The 16,020-nt window shown below is 41.1% G+C and overlaps 1 protein-coding gene across 5 annotated transcripts in view; it reads right to left on the reverse strand.

Annotated features, from left to right (window-relative positions):
* The window catches only part of PRDM4 (PR/SET domain 4), a 29,053-nt gene that overhangs the window by 7,347 nt on the left and 5,686 nt on the right, over positions 1-16,020 (reverse strand). For 4 of the 5 annotated variants that reach the window (XM_017888272.1, XM_017888275.1, XM_017888273.1 and 1 more), the window contains exons 4-10: positions 13,959-14,144; positions 11,606-12,400; positions 6,691-6,840; positions 4,926-5,065; positions 3,315-3,400; positions 2,371-2,498; positions 1,085-1,399 (exon numbers count right to left, since the gene is read on the reverse strand). In XM_017888272.1, coding sequence (XP_017743761.1) covers positions 1,085-1,399; positions 2,371-2,498; positions 3,315-3,400; positions 4,926-5,065; positions 6,691-6,840; positions 11,606-12,400; positions 13,959-14,144 — 1,800 coding nt within the window. The remainder of the gene's footprint in view (positions 1-1,084; positions 1,400-2,370; positions 2,499-3,314; positions 3,401-4,925; positions 5,066-6,690; positions 6,841-11,605; positions 12,401-13,958; positions 14,145-16,020) is intronic. The other variant, XM_017888277.1, reaches the window with a different exon arrangement.

Here is a 16,020-nt window from a genome sequence, read left to right on the forward strand (position 1 = left end):
AAAAAAAAAAAAAAAAAACAGCCTCATGAATTCTAGGACTTATCTATAGGGAAACATATTTTACAAGCTAGACTTCATAGTTTTCTATCTTTTTAAAACATGTAATATTGCCTTGTAAACCAGGGATGAAACAAAATCCTTCCAAGAGTGCAAAAATAAGATTCCTCTAAGTCAGGGGTCAGCATAACTTCTCTTAAAGGCCAGATAGAATTTTAGGCTTTGTGAGCCATAAGATCTCTGTTGCAAAAGGATAAGGAAGAAACTTTTGAAGATTTGGAGAAAAGATGACCCAAACAAGAAAGCTAAAACCATCAGTTATTTTGTAGTATGTATTAAAAAAAGTTAGTGGCCAGGCACAGTGGCTCAGGCCTATAATCCCAGCATTTTGGGAGGCTGAGGTAGGCAGACTGCTTGAGCCCAGGAGTTCAAGACCAGCCTTGGCAACATGGCAAAACCCCATCTATATTAAAAATACAAAAATTAGTCAGGTGTGCTGGCGCACATCTGCAGTCCATGCTACTCAGGAGGCTGAGGTGAGAGGATCACCTGAGCCCTGGAGACAGAAGTGATAGTGAACAAAGATGGTGTCACTGTACTCCAGCCTGGCAACAGAGTGAGGCCTTATCTCAAAAAAAACTTTTTTCTTAAAAAGTACTAAAAGAAAGGTGTTGGTTTGAATGGAATTTAGAAAATGGAAGCTCAAAAAATAAATTGTGGCAATATTTATTGAGCAATAATATTAAAGGAGAGAAACTAGCTCTGGCTGGTGACTGAAGTGAACTCTAATGAGAGGCTCAGACTCAGAAGCTTCTATTTAAGTCCAAACACATTGATCGACTTCCTGATTATTAAGTGCATTTTCCCAGGCACCTTCCAACTATGGTGGGGAGACCTGGAAAGCAGAACATCCTAAACTGGAAGTGACAGCCTCCAAGGAATCTCAGTTAAACCACAAAGGTTTCCACCCTGAATTCTTTCTCTGACATCAAATCTCAACTCTGCCTACTGTCCCTCTACAAAGCCTTTACTATCACATTTTCTAATTGTTGCAAAAATTCCATTCTGATGGGCCAACACAACTTACCTGTATGTATCTTGAGGTGGGTCCGCAGATTGCTGGGATCACTAAAAGCCTTGCTACAGAAATCACACTTGTGGGGCTTCATACCCATGTGACCCATAAAGTGGACATGAAGTTTGGAAGGAGAGATAAAAGCTTGGGGGCACATTGAGCACTTCCACTTCCTTTCTTTGCTGTGACTTGGCCCATGGCTGCCGCTATGGCCCTGGGTAGGAAGATGGTTGTGGATGTGGCTGGTCAGATGGGCTTTGAACTCTGTGTAAGAATTGCACTCCTTGCCACAGTTACAGAGGTGCACATCTGGGTGTTCAGGAACACCTTTTAAAATAAAAAATTACTCATTATCTCCTGATACTTGAATCTTAAAACTTGTTCTTGATATTAACAATGATCGCTTGCAGTTCTTTCTCCCCAAATTTCCAATTTGCCCACTTCCTATAAAACTCAAATGTCTTATTCAGTGCTCTATCCCCAGCATCTAAAATAATGTACTTAGGGCCAGGCACAGTGGCTCATGCCTATAATCTTAGTGCTTTGAGAGCCAAAAGTGGGAGGATCACTTGAGGCCAGGAGTTTAAGACCAGCCTGGGCAACACAGCAAGACCCCATCTCCATAAAAAAAAGACTTAAAAATCATTGGCTGGGCATGGTGGTACACACCCATAGTCCTAGTTCATCAGGAGGCTGAAGCAGGAAGATGCTTGAGCCCAGGAGTTCAAGGTTATAGTTGGCTATGATTGCACCACTACACTCCACCCTGGCAGAGTGAGACCTTATCTCTAAATACACATATACATACATAAAACAAAACAGTGTACCAGGCACCGAGAAAGCACTTGGTAAATACTGGATTATAAGGTCTCTTTTATAAGCAAAATACTTAGATTTTGTAGCATACACAAACTCTTAAACACCACTTGTCATCATGAAACAGCACAGCAAAGAGAAAGCCTATGCAGGTTACATCAAACCGAGGGGCTTTGCTGTCCTTCGTGAGTTTACATCTCAATGGTGCTAGTTCGAAAAGTAGCCTTAGGAACTTCAATGCTCCAAACCAAAGTCCTACCATGGAAGACCATGTCATATGAATTACTGCTTGGTCAGTAACATTGGGCTTGTGAAGAACCTCACAGATTTTAACACCTCAAATACAGAAGTAATAGTTTGCTTTTATACAAACAAAGGTATATGATTTGCTTCAGCTAACATGTGTATCATTACCAAAACTTTAATCCTGGTCTTTGGTATTTTTACTATGCTAGATTCATGATAAACATATATTAACTTACCAATCTGCTGAGCATAATCTCGGCTATAATAAAAAAGAAGTTCATTTTCAGGAGGGATATCTTGTGAGGTGCAGAAAAAGATTTTTCCATCATGAGGATAAGCCACCAAATTCTGCTCTTCCCGGTTCCTGAGTTATCACATTTAATAGATGAAGCACATTAATTGTGAAATGCATACTAAGCACAACATTCTCCCCATTGCAAAATCCTATATGAAAGCTCAGGCAGAACTATTTCCTCTGGAATGTTTTCGTAATTTCCCATGCTATCTATGAGGAGGCAGTTGTAGAGAAATGGAATTCTTACTTCAGCACATTAGCTGATGACCTTTTGTAGTCAAAAATACTAGAGTCTCTTATTGGAAGCAAACCAAGTAAATAAAATGAAATCTTTAAAAAACATTATGACAAAGACATGGAGATAGCTAGCTAAACAAGGATTAACTCCGGTAACTCAGGGGTGGACTAACAGCCAATATAAAGAAAAGGCACCCACTTGCAAATTCAGTGGTAACTATATTGTTCCTTAGTAAGTTTTTTTTTTTAAGACAGGATCTCACTTTGTCACCCAGACTGGAATGCAACAGCACCACCATAGTATGATCACAGCTCGAACTCTTCAGCTCAAGTGATCCTCCCAATAGCTGGGACTACATGTGTATACCACAACACCCAGCTAATTTGAAAAAAATTGTTTTAGAGATGAGGGTCTTGCTATGTTGCCCAGGCTGGTCTCGAACTCCTGGCCCAAAGCAATTCTCCCGCCTCAGCCAACCCAAGTGCTGGGATTAAAGGTGTGAGCCACCATGCCAGGCTGCCTTGGGCTTTAAGTACGTCCAGGTGTTGGTGTGATTTGGATTCTTAACTCTTTTCTCTGTTATGCAAAGTTTCCTACTGAAAAACATCTAAATTGTAACTATTTTTCTCATCCGAGACTACTCATACCTGGCTTTGCGCACAAACATCATCCAATTACATTCATTTTCATCAGTTGTAATGATGCAGAATTCTAGGACACCATTGTGGTATATCTGCCAACAGAAAGCAAGCACACATGTCAAATGCACTGACATGCAATAAAGTACTACATTACACTTAGGCCAGCAATCATTTCATTTACTCATTTGCAGTAGGTCCCAGCTTTCTTGGTGTCAAAATATATTCCTACCTTCTCCAACATTCTATCATTTCAACATTCTCCCTATTTCCAGCAATACAGTAAAGACCATCAGAGACCTACAGTTAGTGCTCATTGAAGAGACTGACTTTGTTTTTGATTATTCAAACTTTGCCTGGAAAAGACAAAAAACCAGTCTACCTGTCCACCTGTCTTCATCACCTATCACACAGTAGACACTGAATGACGGAATGTCCATTAAGGGCAGAGGATCATCCCTTCTCATGATTTTCCCACATGGGCCTAGCATTCCAAATTTAAAGTTCCCAATGACAGTGGTACCTTACCTTTCCAATGATCACAAGACCCATTTTCCCCTTACTTCAAATTCGCAAGCATCATTCCCAATAGATATCCATGTGAAAATCTTGCATTTTTAACCCCTTTCATTAGAAAACTAGAAAAATAGGCCAGGTGCAGTGGCTCACGCCTGTAATCCCAGCACTTTGGGAGGTTGAGGCGGGCGGATCACTTGAGGTCAGGAGTTCAAGACCAGTCTGGCCAACATGGGGAAACCCTATCTCTACAAAAATACAAAAATTAGCTGGGCATGATGGCAGGTGCCTGTAAACTCAGCTACTTGGGAGGCTGAGGTGGGAGAGTTGCTTGAGCCCAGGAGGCAGAGGTGGCAGTGAGCCAAGATGGCACCATTGCATTCCAGCCTGGGCAACAGAGCAAGACTCTGTCTCAAGAAAAAAAAAAAGAAAACTAGAAAAATAATCTTAGCTTCTTATTCCAGAATTATTTCCCAAGGTAAATATTTGAGGAATGTTTTAATTAATTATAAAATGAGACTTTTATCATATAAACAAAGTCCATGGTCTCAGCTGCCACAAGTAATTCAAATGCATTAAATGGTTAAAATAATTGGATTAACTCACAAAATGGAGACAAAAACAGTTTGTCCTCTCTTTCCAGTAGCTGGTGTTTTGCTGTATATTATAACTTGGCTACCAAGAATGATGAATGCACTTTGGGAGGCCGAGGTGGGCAGATCACAAAGTCAGGAGATCGAGACCAACCTGGCTAACACGGTGAAACCCTATCTCTACTAAAAATACAAAAAATTAGCCGGGCGTGGTGGCAGGTGCCTGTAGTCCCAGCTTTTCGGGAGGCTGAGGCAGGAGAATGGCGTGAGCCTAGGATGCAGAGCTTGCAGTGAGCCCAGATTGCACCACTGTACTCCAGCCTGGGCGACGAGCAAGACTCTGTCTCAAAAAAAAAAAAAAAAAAAAAAAAAAAAAAGTACATTAAATAAATGATGAGCAGTGAACGGCAGTGTATCAGTTCTGGCTGATTTTGACTTTATCATAACTTTTTAACTACCTCTTACTAAGAAAAACAGCCAGAAGCCACAGAAAAGTTTCATCAGGACTGACCTTCCAGATATGGTTAACTGCCTTGTCTGTCCATTCTGCTACTTCCATGGAGTGACTCTGCTGGCCAATTAGAGGCCCAAAGCAAGTCCGCACAGGAATGGTTTCTCCAGTCCATACACCTATCAGTGGAAGGACACCAACTACACAATCAATGATTTAAATAGTAGGATATAGAAAACAGAGGTGCTTCACCCATGCAATGAATCTTATTTTCAGTGAACTTAAGAACCAATATGTAGGCTGGGCATGGTGGTTCACGCCTGTAATCCCAGCTGGTGTTTTGCTGTATATTATAACTTGGCTACCAAGAATGATGAATGCACTTTGGGAGGCCGAGGTGGGCGGATCACCTGAGGTCAGGAGTTCGAGATCAGCTTCGCCAACAGGGTGAAACCCCATCTCTACTAAAAATACAAAAATTAGCTAGGCGTGGTGGTGCACACCTGTAGTCCCAGCTACTTGGGAGGCTGAGGCTGGAGAATTGCTCGAACCCGGGAGGCGGAGGTTGCAGTGAGTGAAGATCGGGCCAATGCACTCTAGCCTGGGCAACAAAGCGAGACTCCATCTCAAAAAAAAAAAAAAACCAATATGCTAGCACTCCTCAGAAGTGGCTAAGCCTTGTGGGTCCCAGCCTGTAATGAACAGATAACACAAGGCTCACAATAAATGCTGAGTAAGAAGCAGTATCAGAAATTCCTGAACCTAGTTTTATCCACAGGGAATCTTACCATGTCTCTCCAAATACATTATTTTGGAGTTAAATATAAAAAAGTTTGGGCATGGTAGCTCACACATATAATGAGCCAACACTCTGGGAGGCCAAGGCAGGACTGCTTGAGGCCAGGAGTTCGAAATCAGCCTCGGCAACATAGTGAGATGCTGTCTCTACAAAAAAAAATTTTTTTTTTAAATTAGCTGGGCATGACTGCACATGCCTGTAGTCCCAGCTACTTGGAAGGCTGAGGCAGGAAGACTGCTTGAGCCCAGGAGATCCAGGCTGCAGTCAAGTTACTGCACTCCAGATGTCGGGCCAACGCACTCCAGCCTGGGCAATAGAATAGACCCAGTCTCTTAAAAATAAATTAATTAATTCAAAATAACAGAAAACATTATTCTATTGTAAAAATATAAAGCAATTACTATAGAAATAAATCAAACTTCTAAAATCTTTTGTGCTTAAAGCACTGCTGTATTGTACCTAAACTGTCTGATGCTTTCAAATGACTCACACCCAAACTGCAGCTAAAAGAATAATGAACCTAATTTTATATTTCCAAAGAAATGTCACAGCAACTCAGAAGCCATGCTAAATTCAAATATTGGTAAAGTCTGGCAATCTACATTCTTTATTCCTTTTTTCTAAGGAGCATTATACAATTTACAAACATTTGATCTAAATTTGTGTCAAGGTTATCAGTAGTGAATTTTCCATGTTTCTATAAAAGAAACTAAGTTTTAAGAAATGGGTTGTTAGAATAATTATTAGTGGATGGGACAGCTGAGAATAAAATCTTCAAAGACTCAGTCTAGGACTTTTGCTTTACTCAATACTGATTCTAACAAAGGAGAGGTTTCCCAATAGTTTTTGACTTGATTTATTGCTATCATCAGTGGACAAGACTAATATTCCATAAAAGCATAAACCTTAAGCCATAAATTGACTTCTGGTCCAAATAATTACTAAATTATACACATCCACTTTTACAACTGTACCCTACAAAGGAAGAAGAGATGTAATAGTGTTTTACAGTTCCAAGGTTCTTACCAACTTCTGCTCCCACAATTGACTGACGGAGAACAAGCTGCTTTGGGAGAGAAAGCCTTGCTCTGCTCTCTATTGGAGTGTCAGGAACAAAAGTCACTGGTCCATGTTCGGGACAGTCTGAGGGATAGGCGCGGTCACAGAGAGTGCACCCTGTAGATGGCAAATTTGAGCAATACAAATGGGTTTAGTTCAAGGAGGCTAAATTACCACCAGGCTTTTTTTGTTTTTTGAGATGGAGTCTTGCTCTGTCACCCAGGCTGGAGTGCAATGGCACGATCTTGGCTCACTGCAACCTCTGCCTCCCAGGTTCAGGCGATTCTCCTGTCTGAGCCTCCCATGTAGCTGGGACTACAGGCGTGTGCTACCACACCTGGCTAATTTTTCTATTTTTAATAGAGACGGGGTTTCCTCATGTTGGCCAGGCTCATCTGGAACTCCTGACCTCAGATGATCCACCCGCCTCAGCCTCCCAAAATGCTGGGGTTACAGGTGTAAGCCACCGTGCCCAGTCCCAGGTTTTAATGTAAATGCTATAATTACTAAAACGTATCCAGTAAGAAGCATGGTTCTAACAGAGATATGTTGATCAAAGACTCACTTCCTTACACTAACATATATATCCACTCTTACACCACTCTTCGGACTTCAATAAGATCTGATTTTTTTCTTTTGATCCAACAGGACAAGTTTCCTATTCAGTGCATAAGAGAAACATTGATCAAAAAATTGGCTGGGTATGGTGGTTCACGCCAGTAAACCCAGCAGTTTGGGAGGCTGAGGTGGGAGGATCACTTGAGCCCAGGAGTTCAAGACCAGTCTGGGGTAACATAGTGAAATCCCGTCTGTTTAAAAAAAAGTTAAAAATAATAATAATAAAAGAAAAAATAGCACCATATTACTTCAACAATCAAGTACATTATCCCTTACATTAAGTAGATAATACATTTAGGTATGATGCCCTAAAGTCCAAAAGATTCCAATTCTGAACTGTAAGAGGAAACTGAGTTGAAATGTTGTTATGCAGAGCCAAAATATGGCCACAGTGGTACAGCTGGCTCTGACCCCAGTGCCTATGCTCTGACTATGCTATGAACATAGGCCACCGGGGTCAGAGCAGCTGCACCACTGCACTCTTTTGCTTCACTATAAATAAGATGGTCAACCAAGTTTTGATGACACATTCTTAAGACAAAAACATTCTGCAGCCTGCTATTTCAAAGGGCAGACAGAATTGTATTCTTGCAGACATTATTTCCTTAAAATTCTTAGTTTCTTATTTTTCATATGGTCTTTCTTTCGGCATTGGCAGAGAGGATGCTGCCTTTATATATTGTTCTCTATTCTAACTACAACTTCATTTTCACAAGTTTATGAGTGTCCTCCTCCATTTTTGCTCTATTCTTTACACTTTCCACTCTGCTAAAGAACAGTATTTACGATACTATTATTCAACCATTACGTTCAAACGCCAAAACCATTCACAAAATAGCTGGAATACATAAACCTTAGAACCACAGTCATCTATCTTATTTTCTCTTTTTTTTTTTTTCTAAGATGGGGTCCCGATCTGTCACCCAGGCTGGAGTGCAGTGGCGTTCCTGCTTCAGCCTCCTGAGTAGCTGGGACCACAGGCATGCACCACCATGTCTGGCTGATTTTTTAATACTTTTGGTAGAGACAGGGTTTCGCCATGTTGCCTAGGCTGGTCTCAAATGCATGAGACCAGATAGCAACATGGCAAATCATCTCTACCAAAAATACAAAATATCAGCCGGGCATGGTGGCAAGCACTTGTAGTCCCAGCTACTGGGGAGGCTGAGGTGGAAGGATGGCTTGAGCCCGGGAGGTAGAGGTTGCAGTGAGCTGAAATTGCGCTACTGCACACCAGCCTGGGTGACAGAGCCAGACTCTGTCTCAAAAAAAAAAAAAAAAAATTAACTGTTGGCAAAAATGTAGAGAAATTAGACCCCTCATCCACTGCTGCTAGGATGGTAATATGGCACAGCCACTTTGGAAAACAGTCTGGCAGTCCCTCAAAAAGTTAAGCACACAGCAATTCCACTCCTAAATATCCAAGAACATATGTTCATACAAAAACTTGAGAACAGGCGGAAGGAGGGAATGGGAAGTGACTAATGATTATGAAGTTTCTTTACAGGTTGACTAAAATGTTTTGGAAGGAGACAGTGGTGGTGGTTGCACAGCCTTGTAAATATACCAAAAAACCACTAAATTGCACATTTAAAATGTATACATAAATTATATCTCATTGTAACACACAAACACTTAGAAGAGGTTCCATTTGCCCCCTTAGGAAAAAAATCAGTAAGCTTATTTAGGCCACCTCTTACCTTCTGCTAAATTAATGAGCCTTACATTCATTACATTCTTCGATTAAAACATTTTACAATTCTAAATTTGAGACTTTAAAAGGTAAAAACTAGTCTCCCCATCGCCTGGATTTTGTGGCACTGAATGGTTCTGGGCTTCGTATTTTTGGCGCTCCCGTTGAGTCTATTTGGAAGCTCCTCTTCTGCTGCTGTATCTTGATATCCCTAGCCCTCTTCTCATTCCATACGCTTACTAGATAATTCCGTTCCACTTCTACAGACACAAATAACATCTTAATGTTGACAATTCTTAAATATTTCCAGACAGATCTCTCTCAGCTCCACACACAACTTTTCATTAGACATCTCTACTGGGTGTCTTACAGACACTGAAATCAACATGTCTAAAACTTGACTAATCGTCACTCTTCCCAAAATAATAAAAATCAAAATCGAATTCTCCTCTGTCTTTTACTACTACCCTACCTACTTAGTTTCTGTTTGTTTTTCCAGAGACAGGGTCTTACTATCTTGCCCAGGCTGATCTTGAACTCCTGGTCTCAAATGATCTTTCTGCCTCAGCCTCCCAAAGTGCTGGGATTACAGGCGTGAGCCAACGCATGGCCTTCTCTACTTACCCAGTTTCCGAAGCCAAAAACCAGGGTTTTCTCCTTAATCCTTCCCTCCTCCAACTTTATCCAATCAATAAGCTCAACTGGGCTCTCTGAAAATGTCCTCTACTCTTCTGCATCCTAACTACTTCTACTCTAGATTGGGGAATCATCACCTTTCCCATAAATTATAGTATCTTCCACACCTCCTTGCCTCTCAACAAATTTATTCTCACATTGCAGCAAAAGCCCTACCCCAGCCCTTACTCCCTAAAACTCTTGACCTAGTCTTAAAAGAGCCTTTGTGTTCTGGCTCCTACTTCTCTCTCACCACATGACCCTCTCCTCACCCTCACTGTTATGCTTCAGCAATTCTGAAACACTCACGATTCTTTTGGTTCTAGGCACTTACAGGTGCCAACTCCTGTCTTCCTGACTCTCAACTGCCCACACCTTTCTTGTCCTTAAGGTCTGTGCGTAACATGTATGTTACTTCCCTTGGTTAAGTCTTCCCTGACCCTTCCATGGCCTGGCTAGTTGCTCCCCTTCAGGCTACTTTAGTACCTTACACTTAATCCCATCTTCACACTTACTATTATACTATATTGTAACAGTCTCCTATGCTTCCTACCAGACTGTAAGCTCCTTAAAGGTATGTACACACACCGTCTCTTGGTAGATCGTTCTATCCCTAGCATCTAGCAGAGGCTGCCACATAGTAAGCACCAAAGAGCCCAGCATGATGGCTCACACCTGTAATCCTAGCACTCTGGGAAGCTGAGGCAGGAGGAATGCTTGAGTCAAGTTCAAGACCAGCCAAGGCAACACAGTGAGACCCCCAACTCTACAAAAAATTTAAAAAGTAGCCAAGTGTGGTGGTACACACTTGCGGTCCCAGTTACTCGAGAGGCTAAAGTGGGAGGATCGCTTGAGCCCAGGAGGTTGAGGCTGCAGTGAGACGTGATCACACCGCTGCACCCTAGCCTGGGCGACAGAGAAACCCTATCAATAAAATAAAATAAGCACTAAACATGTTTCCTGCGTGAATGAAACGTAGTGACACCAGTAAATCAACTGTTTTATATTGCTTTTGTTGTTGTTGCCCAGTAAGAAAAACTTTTACATGCCCAAGAATAATTTATATGCACCCTGAACAAAGAAAAAAATGCATTTACATTCACCTACATTTTTCCATAGGGTTATAAAAGTGACCTAATAATTTTCACAAGGCATGTCACAAACAACTTTACTAGAATTTACCCCTGTAACTCTCTATTTGTGAAATCTTGGGAAATACCTTAACTATTACTGGGCTAAACTGACCTTTTTAAAAAAATATTGCATTATCATTATGATTGTTTTTCAGAGACAGGTTCTCACTTTGTTGCCCAGGATGGAGTGCAGTACTATTCACAGGTGTGATCATAGCCCACTATAGCCTGAAACTCCTGGGCTCAAGCAACCCTCCTGCCTCAGCCTCCAGAATAGCATAGCAGAGGACGTATTCACAGTGTGATCGTAGCACAATTAGCGTGAAACTCCACTGCCGCTCAAGCAACCTTACCTGCCCTGCCTCCAGAATAGCTGGGACTATTCACAGGTGTGATCGTAGCACACTATAGGCTGAAACTCCTGGGCTCAAGCAACCTTCCTGCCCCTGCCTCCAGAATAGCTGGGACTACAGGCACACACCACCGCACGTGCTAAGCTTATCTGCAAAATACAAAAATGACAACTTCACATTTCATTTCTTCAGGAGGATGCTGTAAGAACCAACTAAATGTATGTATATCATTTGGCTTACTTGAAGAAAAGGCACCACATTAATATAAAGGACAATACCAAGGCAAAGAAAAGTTCCAAGGTCTAGTTACTTTCTATACTCCCTTAATGCCAAACTTTGTGACTTAACTTGTTAGGGATGGTGGCCCTTTTTACGAATATTTCCAAAAAAGAAAGGCTAAGCACACTCACAAATTGTAAACAAGGTTGCCATGTTTTCCTTGTTTGAATTGGAGTCTTCCATTTGCAGTGAAGGTGGTACAAAAGAAAGACTGTCTGAAGATACATCTACATGACCTGTCCCCATAGCAACCTCCTGAGTGATGGAGGAGACAGCCACAGGTTCTAGGCTGAGGCCAACTTCATGGAGGGAAACAGATTCTAGGGAGGCAAGGTTGTGTGAGGTAGAGAGTGCCACGCTTACAGAGTTGGTGCTCATGGCCACAGTGTGGATGGAGTCACTGAGGGCACTGTCAGACATGCCATTGACCCGACTTGCAATGTGGTCTGTCTCCATGACCACAGGGAGCTCCAGGCCATTCCCATGCATGGGTATCACACCACCATGTCCTACAGCGTCTGCTGCAAGGTTGTTGCTCACAGAATCCACGGACAGAGGTTCATGACTTCTGGAGCCATTTGGGATTTGGGAATGGTCGCCTGCAACACCGTCCATTGTAAGCTCCTCTGCCATTCCATCTGTCGAAATTGGGCTGGTAACCCTAGAAACGTTCTCCATAGTGATTGCTGTGTCCAAGGCCACCTCATGGCCATCACTGGGATGAAGACTTTGGGCTCCATGTGTGTTCACAGAGCGAGAATCTATCGAAACAATGCCTGGTTCTAATCCAACATTTCCATTGGACTGATAGGGATCTAGTGCTGAAGGGTTATTGGTGACAGATAATGCTGCATTACCATCAACATTTATAGAGTTGGGGTGGATGTACTGAGGAGGTGGTCTGTCAGCTAAATAAGATAAAATGCCTGAGAAAAGGAAAAGATAAGATATTAGAGACTTATAGTACATTATTGAAGAATTCCAAGCACTAGAAGCTACTTCCTTACAAACATTACTAAGTTCAAATAATCTCCTGCTTCTTTAATTTAATCGATACACATTATTTTATAAATAGCAACATACACATACCATAATTGAGTTTTTCCTGTAAAACTCAAAAATCCTTAAAAAGTTAACCATGTTCCTTTGAAGCTAACTGGGAATCACTAACAAAAACACTGCCTTTAATATACATATGGTTGCAATTCCTGAGTCCTAAGGCGTAAAATTTGCTCTACTAATTATTAAAAGGTAAAATGATTAAGAACAGATCTTCTACATGAAAAATAAAATTAAATATAATTTAATAAAATTAAACTATCATAACACAAACTATTTAATACAAGTCACAATTGTACCTGTTTTATTAAAACAAAACAAATTAACACTTGTGCTTGGGAGGATGTGGTGAAATGACACTTACTAAACTGCCAGTGGGAATGTAAACTGCTAAAACTTCTTGGTGAAGTATATATATTAAGAACCTCAAAAATGTTAATACCCTCTTGTACAAGAAATTCCACTTATGGTAATCTTCTCTAAATCCATTTTGTAAATATTATACATAAAGACATTCATAAGAGCGTTACAATGGTAATAAAAGCTGGAAAAACCAAACTGTCCAACAATAAAGATAATAAACCATCAAATACCCATTCAGTAGAAAGTAATGCATCATTAAAAAGGATAATTATGAAAACCATGTAGCGGCAAAGGAAAATACCCATGTAACAGCAGAGAAAAAGATAAAGTGAAAAAAGTAAGGATAAACAATTGTATAGAAAGTATGGTCTTGGGCCAGGCACAGTGGCTTATGCCTGTAATCCCAGCACTTTGGGATACTGGAGTGGGCGTATGGCTTCAGTGCAGGAGTTCGAGACCAGTCTGGGCAACATGCCAAAACCCCATCTCTTTTTTAAAAAAAAGTTATTTATAAAAAAGAGAGTATGGTATGGTCTTAAGGCAGGTATGTGCCTGTAGTCCCAGCTACTCAAGAGTCTGAGGTGAGAGGATCACTTGAGCCCAGGAGTTCCAGTCCAGCCTGAGCAACATAGTGAGACCCCGTCTCCAAAAGAAAGAAAGAGAAAGAGAGAGAGAGAGAAAGAGAGAGAGAGAGAAAGAGAGAGAAAGAGAGAGAAAGAGAGAGAGAGAGAGAGAGAGAGAGAGAGAGACAGACTCTCTCTGTACTGCTTGACTGGAATTATAGCTGCAGAATTATAAAGACTGAATGAAAGAGATACTGGAAGAAAAAGAAGAAAAATGTGCAATTAAGAAATTCAGCTTAGTCAAACTGTATTAATAATGTGTTATACGCACATTTTAAGAGGAAAAGTACATAAATATAAACAAAGATATTTTTCCTGCCTAGAGATTAATATCTAATAGTGACAAACAGAAAAAAGTGTTATTCAGATCTTCAGGAACTAAACTTAAAAGCTGGCGCCATTCTTTTTTTCTAACATCCCAAATAACTACAACACTTACCAGGTAGAATGGTTCTGAAATAACTGCTCTCCAGGTGAGGGTAAGGTGGTGGAGGTAGGGTGTAGTTTCTTTCAGGCAACCCACACATCACCCCTCGATCTCCAATACCCATTGGGAGCATTAGAGACAGAGCAGAAGGCAGAGAGCTCAGGGAGGGACCCAGGTTTGGAATTGCCACTGGGAGGCCTACAAAACAAAATTTTTTTTCTCAGTGAAAAGAAAATAGGTAATTAAAAATTCTCACGACAACCACTGGCTAAATTCTTAGAAAGGTCTTTACATATGGGCAAAAATCTCACCTAGTACCCCTTTTCATCCTTAGATAGATGATGTGCAAATATCCACAGTCCTAAACAAAGTAGTCGTAGTCCCAAAGATAGTTTTTAAGTTAGTTCTAAACTGACAAGTTAATACTCCAATTGTCTGTATCGTGCTTAAATACCAAAATATTTAATTAATTAATTATTGATTGATTTGAGATGGAGTCTTGCTTTGTTGCCCAGGCTGGAGTGCAGTGGTGTGATCTCAGTTCACTGCAATCTCCGCCTTGAGGTAGGGTTCAAGCGATTCTCCTACCTCAACCTCCTGAGTAGCTGGGATTACAGGCACACACCACCACACCCGGCTAATTTTTGTATTTTTGCTAGAGACAGGGTTTCACCATGTTGGCCAGGCTGGTCTCGAACTCCTGGCCTCGAGTGATCCGCCCTCCTCAGCCTCTCAGAGTGCTGGGACTGCCACCGTGCCCAGCGAAAATATTTAATTTAGAATTAAAAACCGAGTTTAAACACAAGAAAACAAATTATATAGAGAAAAAAATGGAAACATAAAATATTCACAGGAGTGGTCCCTAGGTAGTGATAGTATGGAATTTTTTTGGTATTTTTTAAACTTTATTATATTTACCATTTTATATGGTGAGAATTTTTCATTTCTACTTGGAAAATAACGTAATTTAGTTAGATGTAAAACTGTACATGTACATTTTTATACCTTTTGTATATATGCTATACTTAGTGATTAACAAACCTTTAAATGTGAGATTGTATCTACTTTGAGTTATATGTACTTCCAAAGTGAAATGACTTTTACTGTGCCTAAGTATCATAATAAATACCCATCAACTAGGTCAGTGCTGACTGGCATATTTTTGCCAGGGGCAATATTTTTTTTTTTTTTGAGACAAGGTTTTGCTATGTTGCCCAGGCTGCAGCACAGCAGCATGATCATGGCTCACACAGCCTCAGCTTTCCAGGCTCAAGTGGCCCTCCCATCTCAGCCTCCTACATAGCTCCTACATAGCTGGGACTACGGGCATGTGCTACTATGCCCGGCTAATTTTTATTTTTTTCTTTGCAGGGATGGGGTCTCCTTATATAAGTTACCCAGGCTGATCTTGAACTCCCGGGCTCAAGTGATCCTCCTGTCTTGGCTTCTCAAAGTGCTGGGATTACAGGCATAAGCCACTGTGCCTGGTCAGCAATATTTTTTAATGTTTTCCTCCTTAACAAGAGTGCCCACTAAAAGGAATGCCTACAAAACAATCAAGTGGGCTAACCACTAATAATTTTTTAAAATTTCTTTTGTGGACACTTAAATGTGAAGAGACCCTAGTTTCGATGAATCTTATTTAACTGCTGCATTTTATTAATTAAGCAAGTAATTCTCTTTAGAGAACTATTTAAACAATACATAGATTTATTTACACTAACTCCTACTTTGACAAAGAAAGTCCAATACATTACCATGTCATTGATCCTAAAGAACTGACAGCTTGGCCGGGCGCGGTGGCTCAAGCCTGTAATCCCAGCACTTTGGGAGGCCGAGACAGGCGGATCACGAGGTCAGGAGATCGAGACCATCCGGGCTAACATGGTGAAACCCCGTCTCTACCAAAAATACAAAAAACTAGCAGGGCGATGTGGCGGGCGCCTGTAGTCCCAGCTACTCCAGAGGCTGAGGCAGGAGAATAGCGTGAACCCGGGAGGCGGAGCTTGCAGTGAGCTGAGATCCAGCCACTGCACTCCAGCCTGGGCGACAGAGCGAGACTCCGTCTCAAAAA

Source organism: Rhinopithecus bieti, unplaced genomic scaffold, assembly GCF_001698545.2.
Source record: "Rhinopithecus bieti isolate Rb0 unplaced genomic scaffold, ASM169854v2 scaffold_17930, whole genome shotgun sequence".
Classification (NCBI taxonomy): Eukaryota; Metazoa; Chordata; class Mammalia; order Primates; family Cercopithecidae; genus Rhinopithecus; species Rhinopithecus bieti.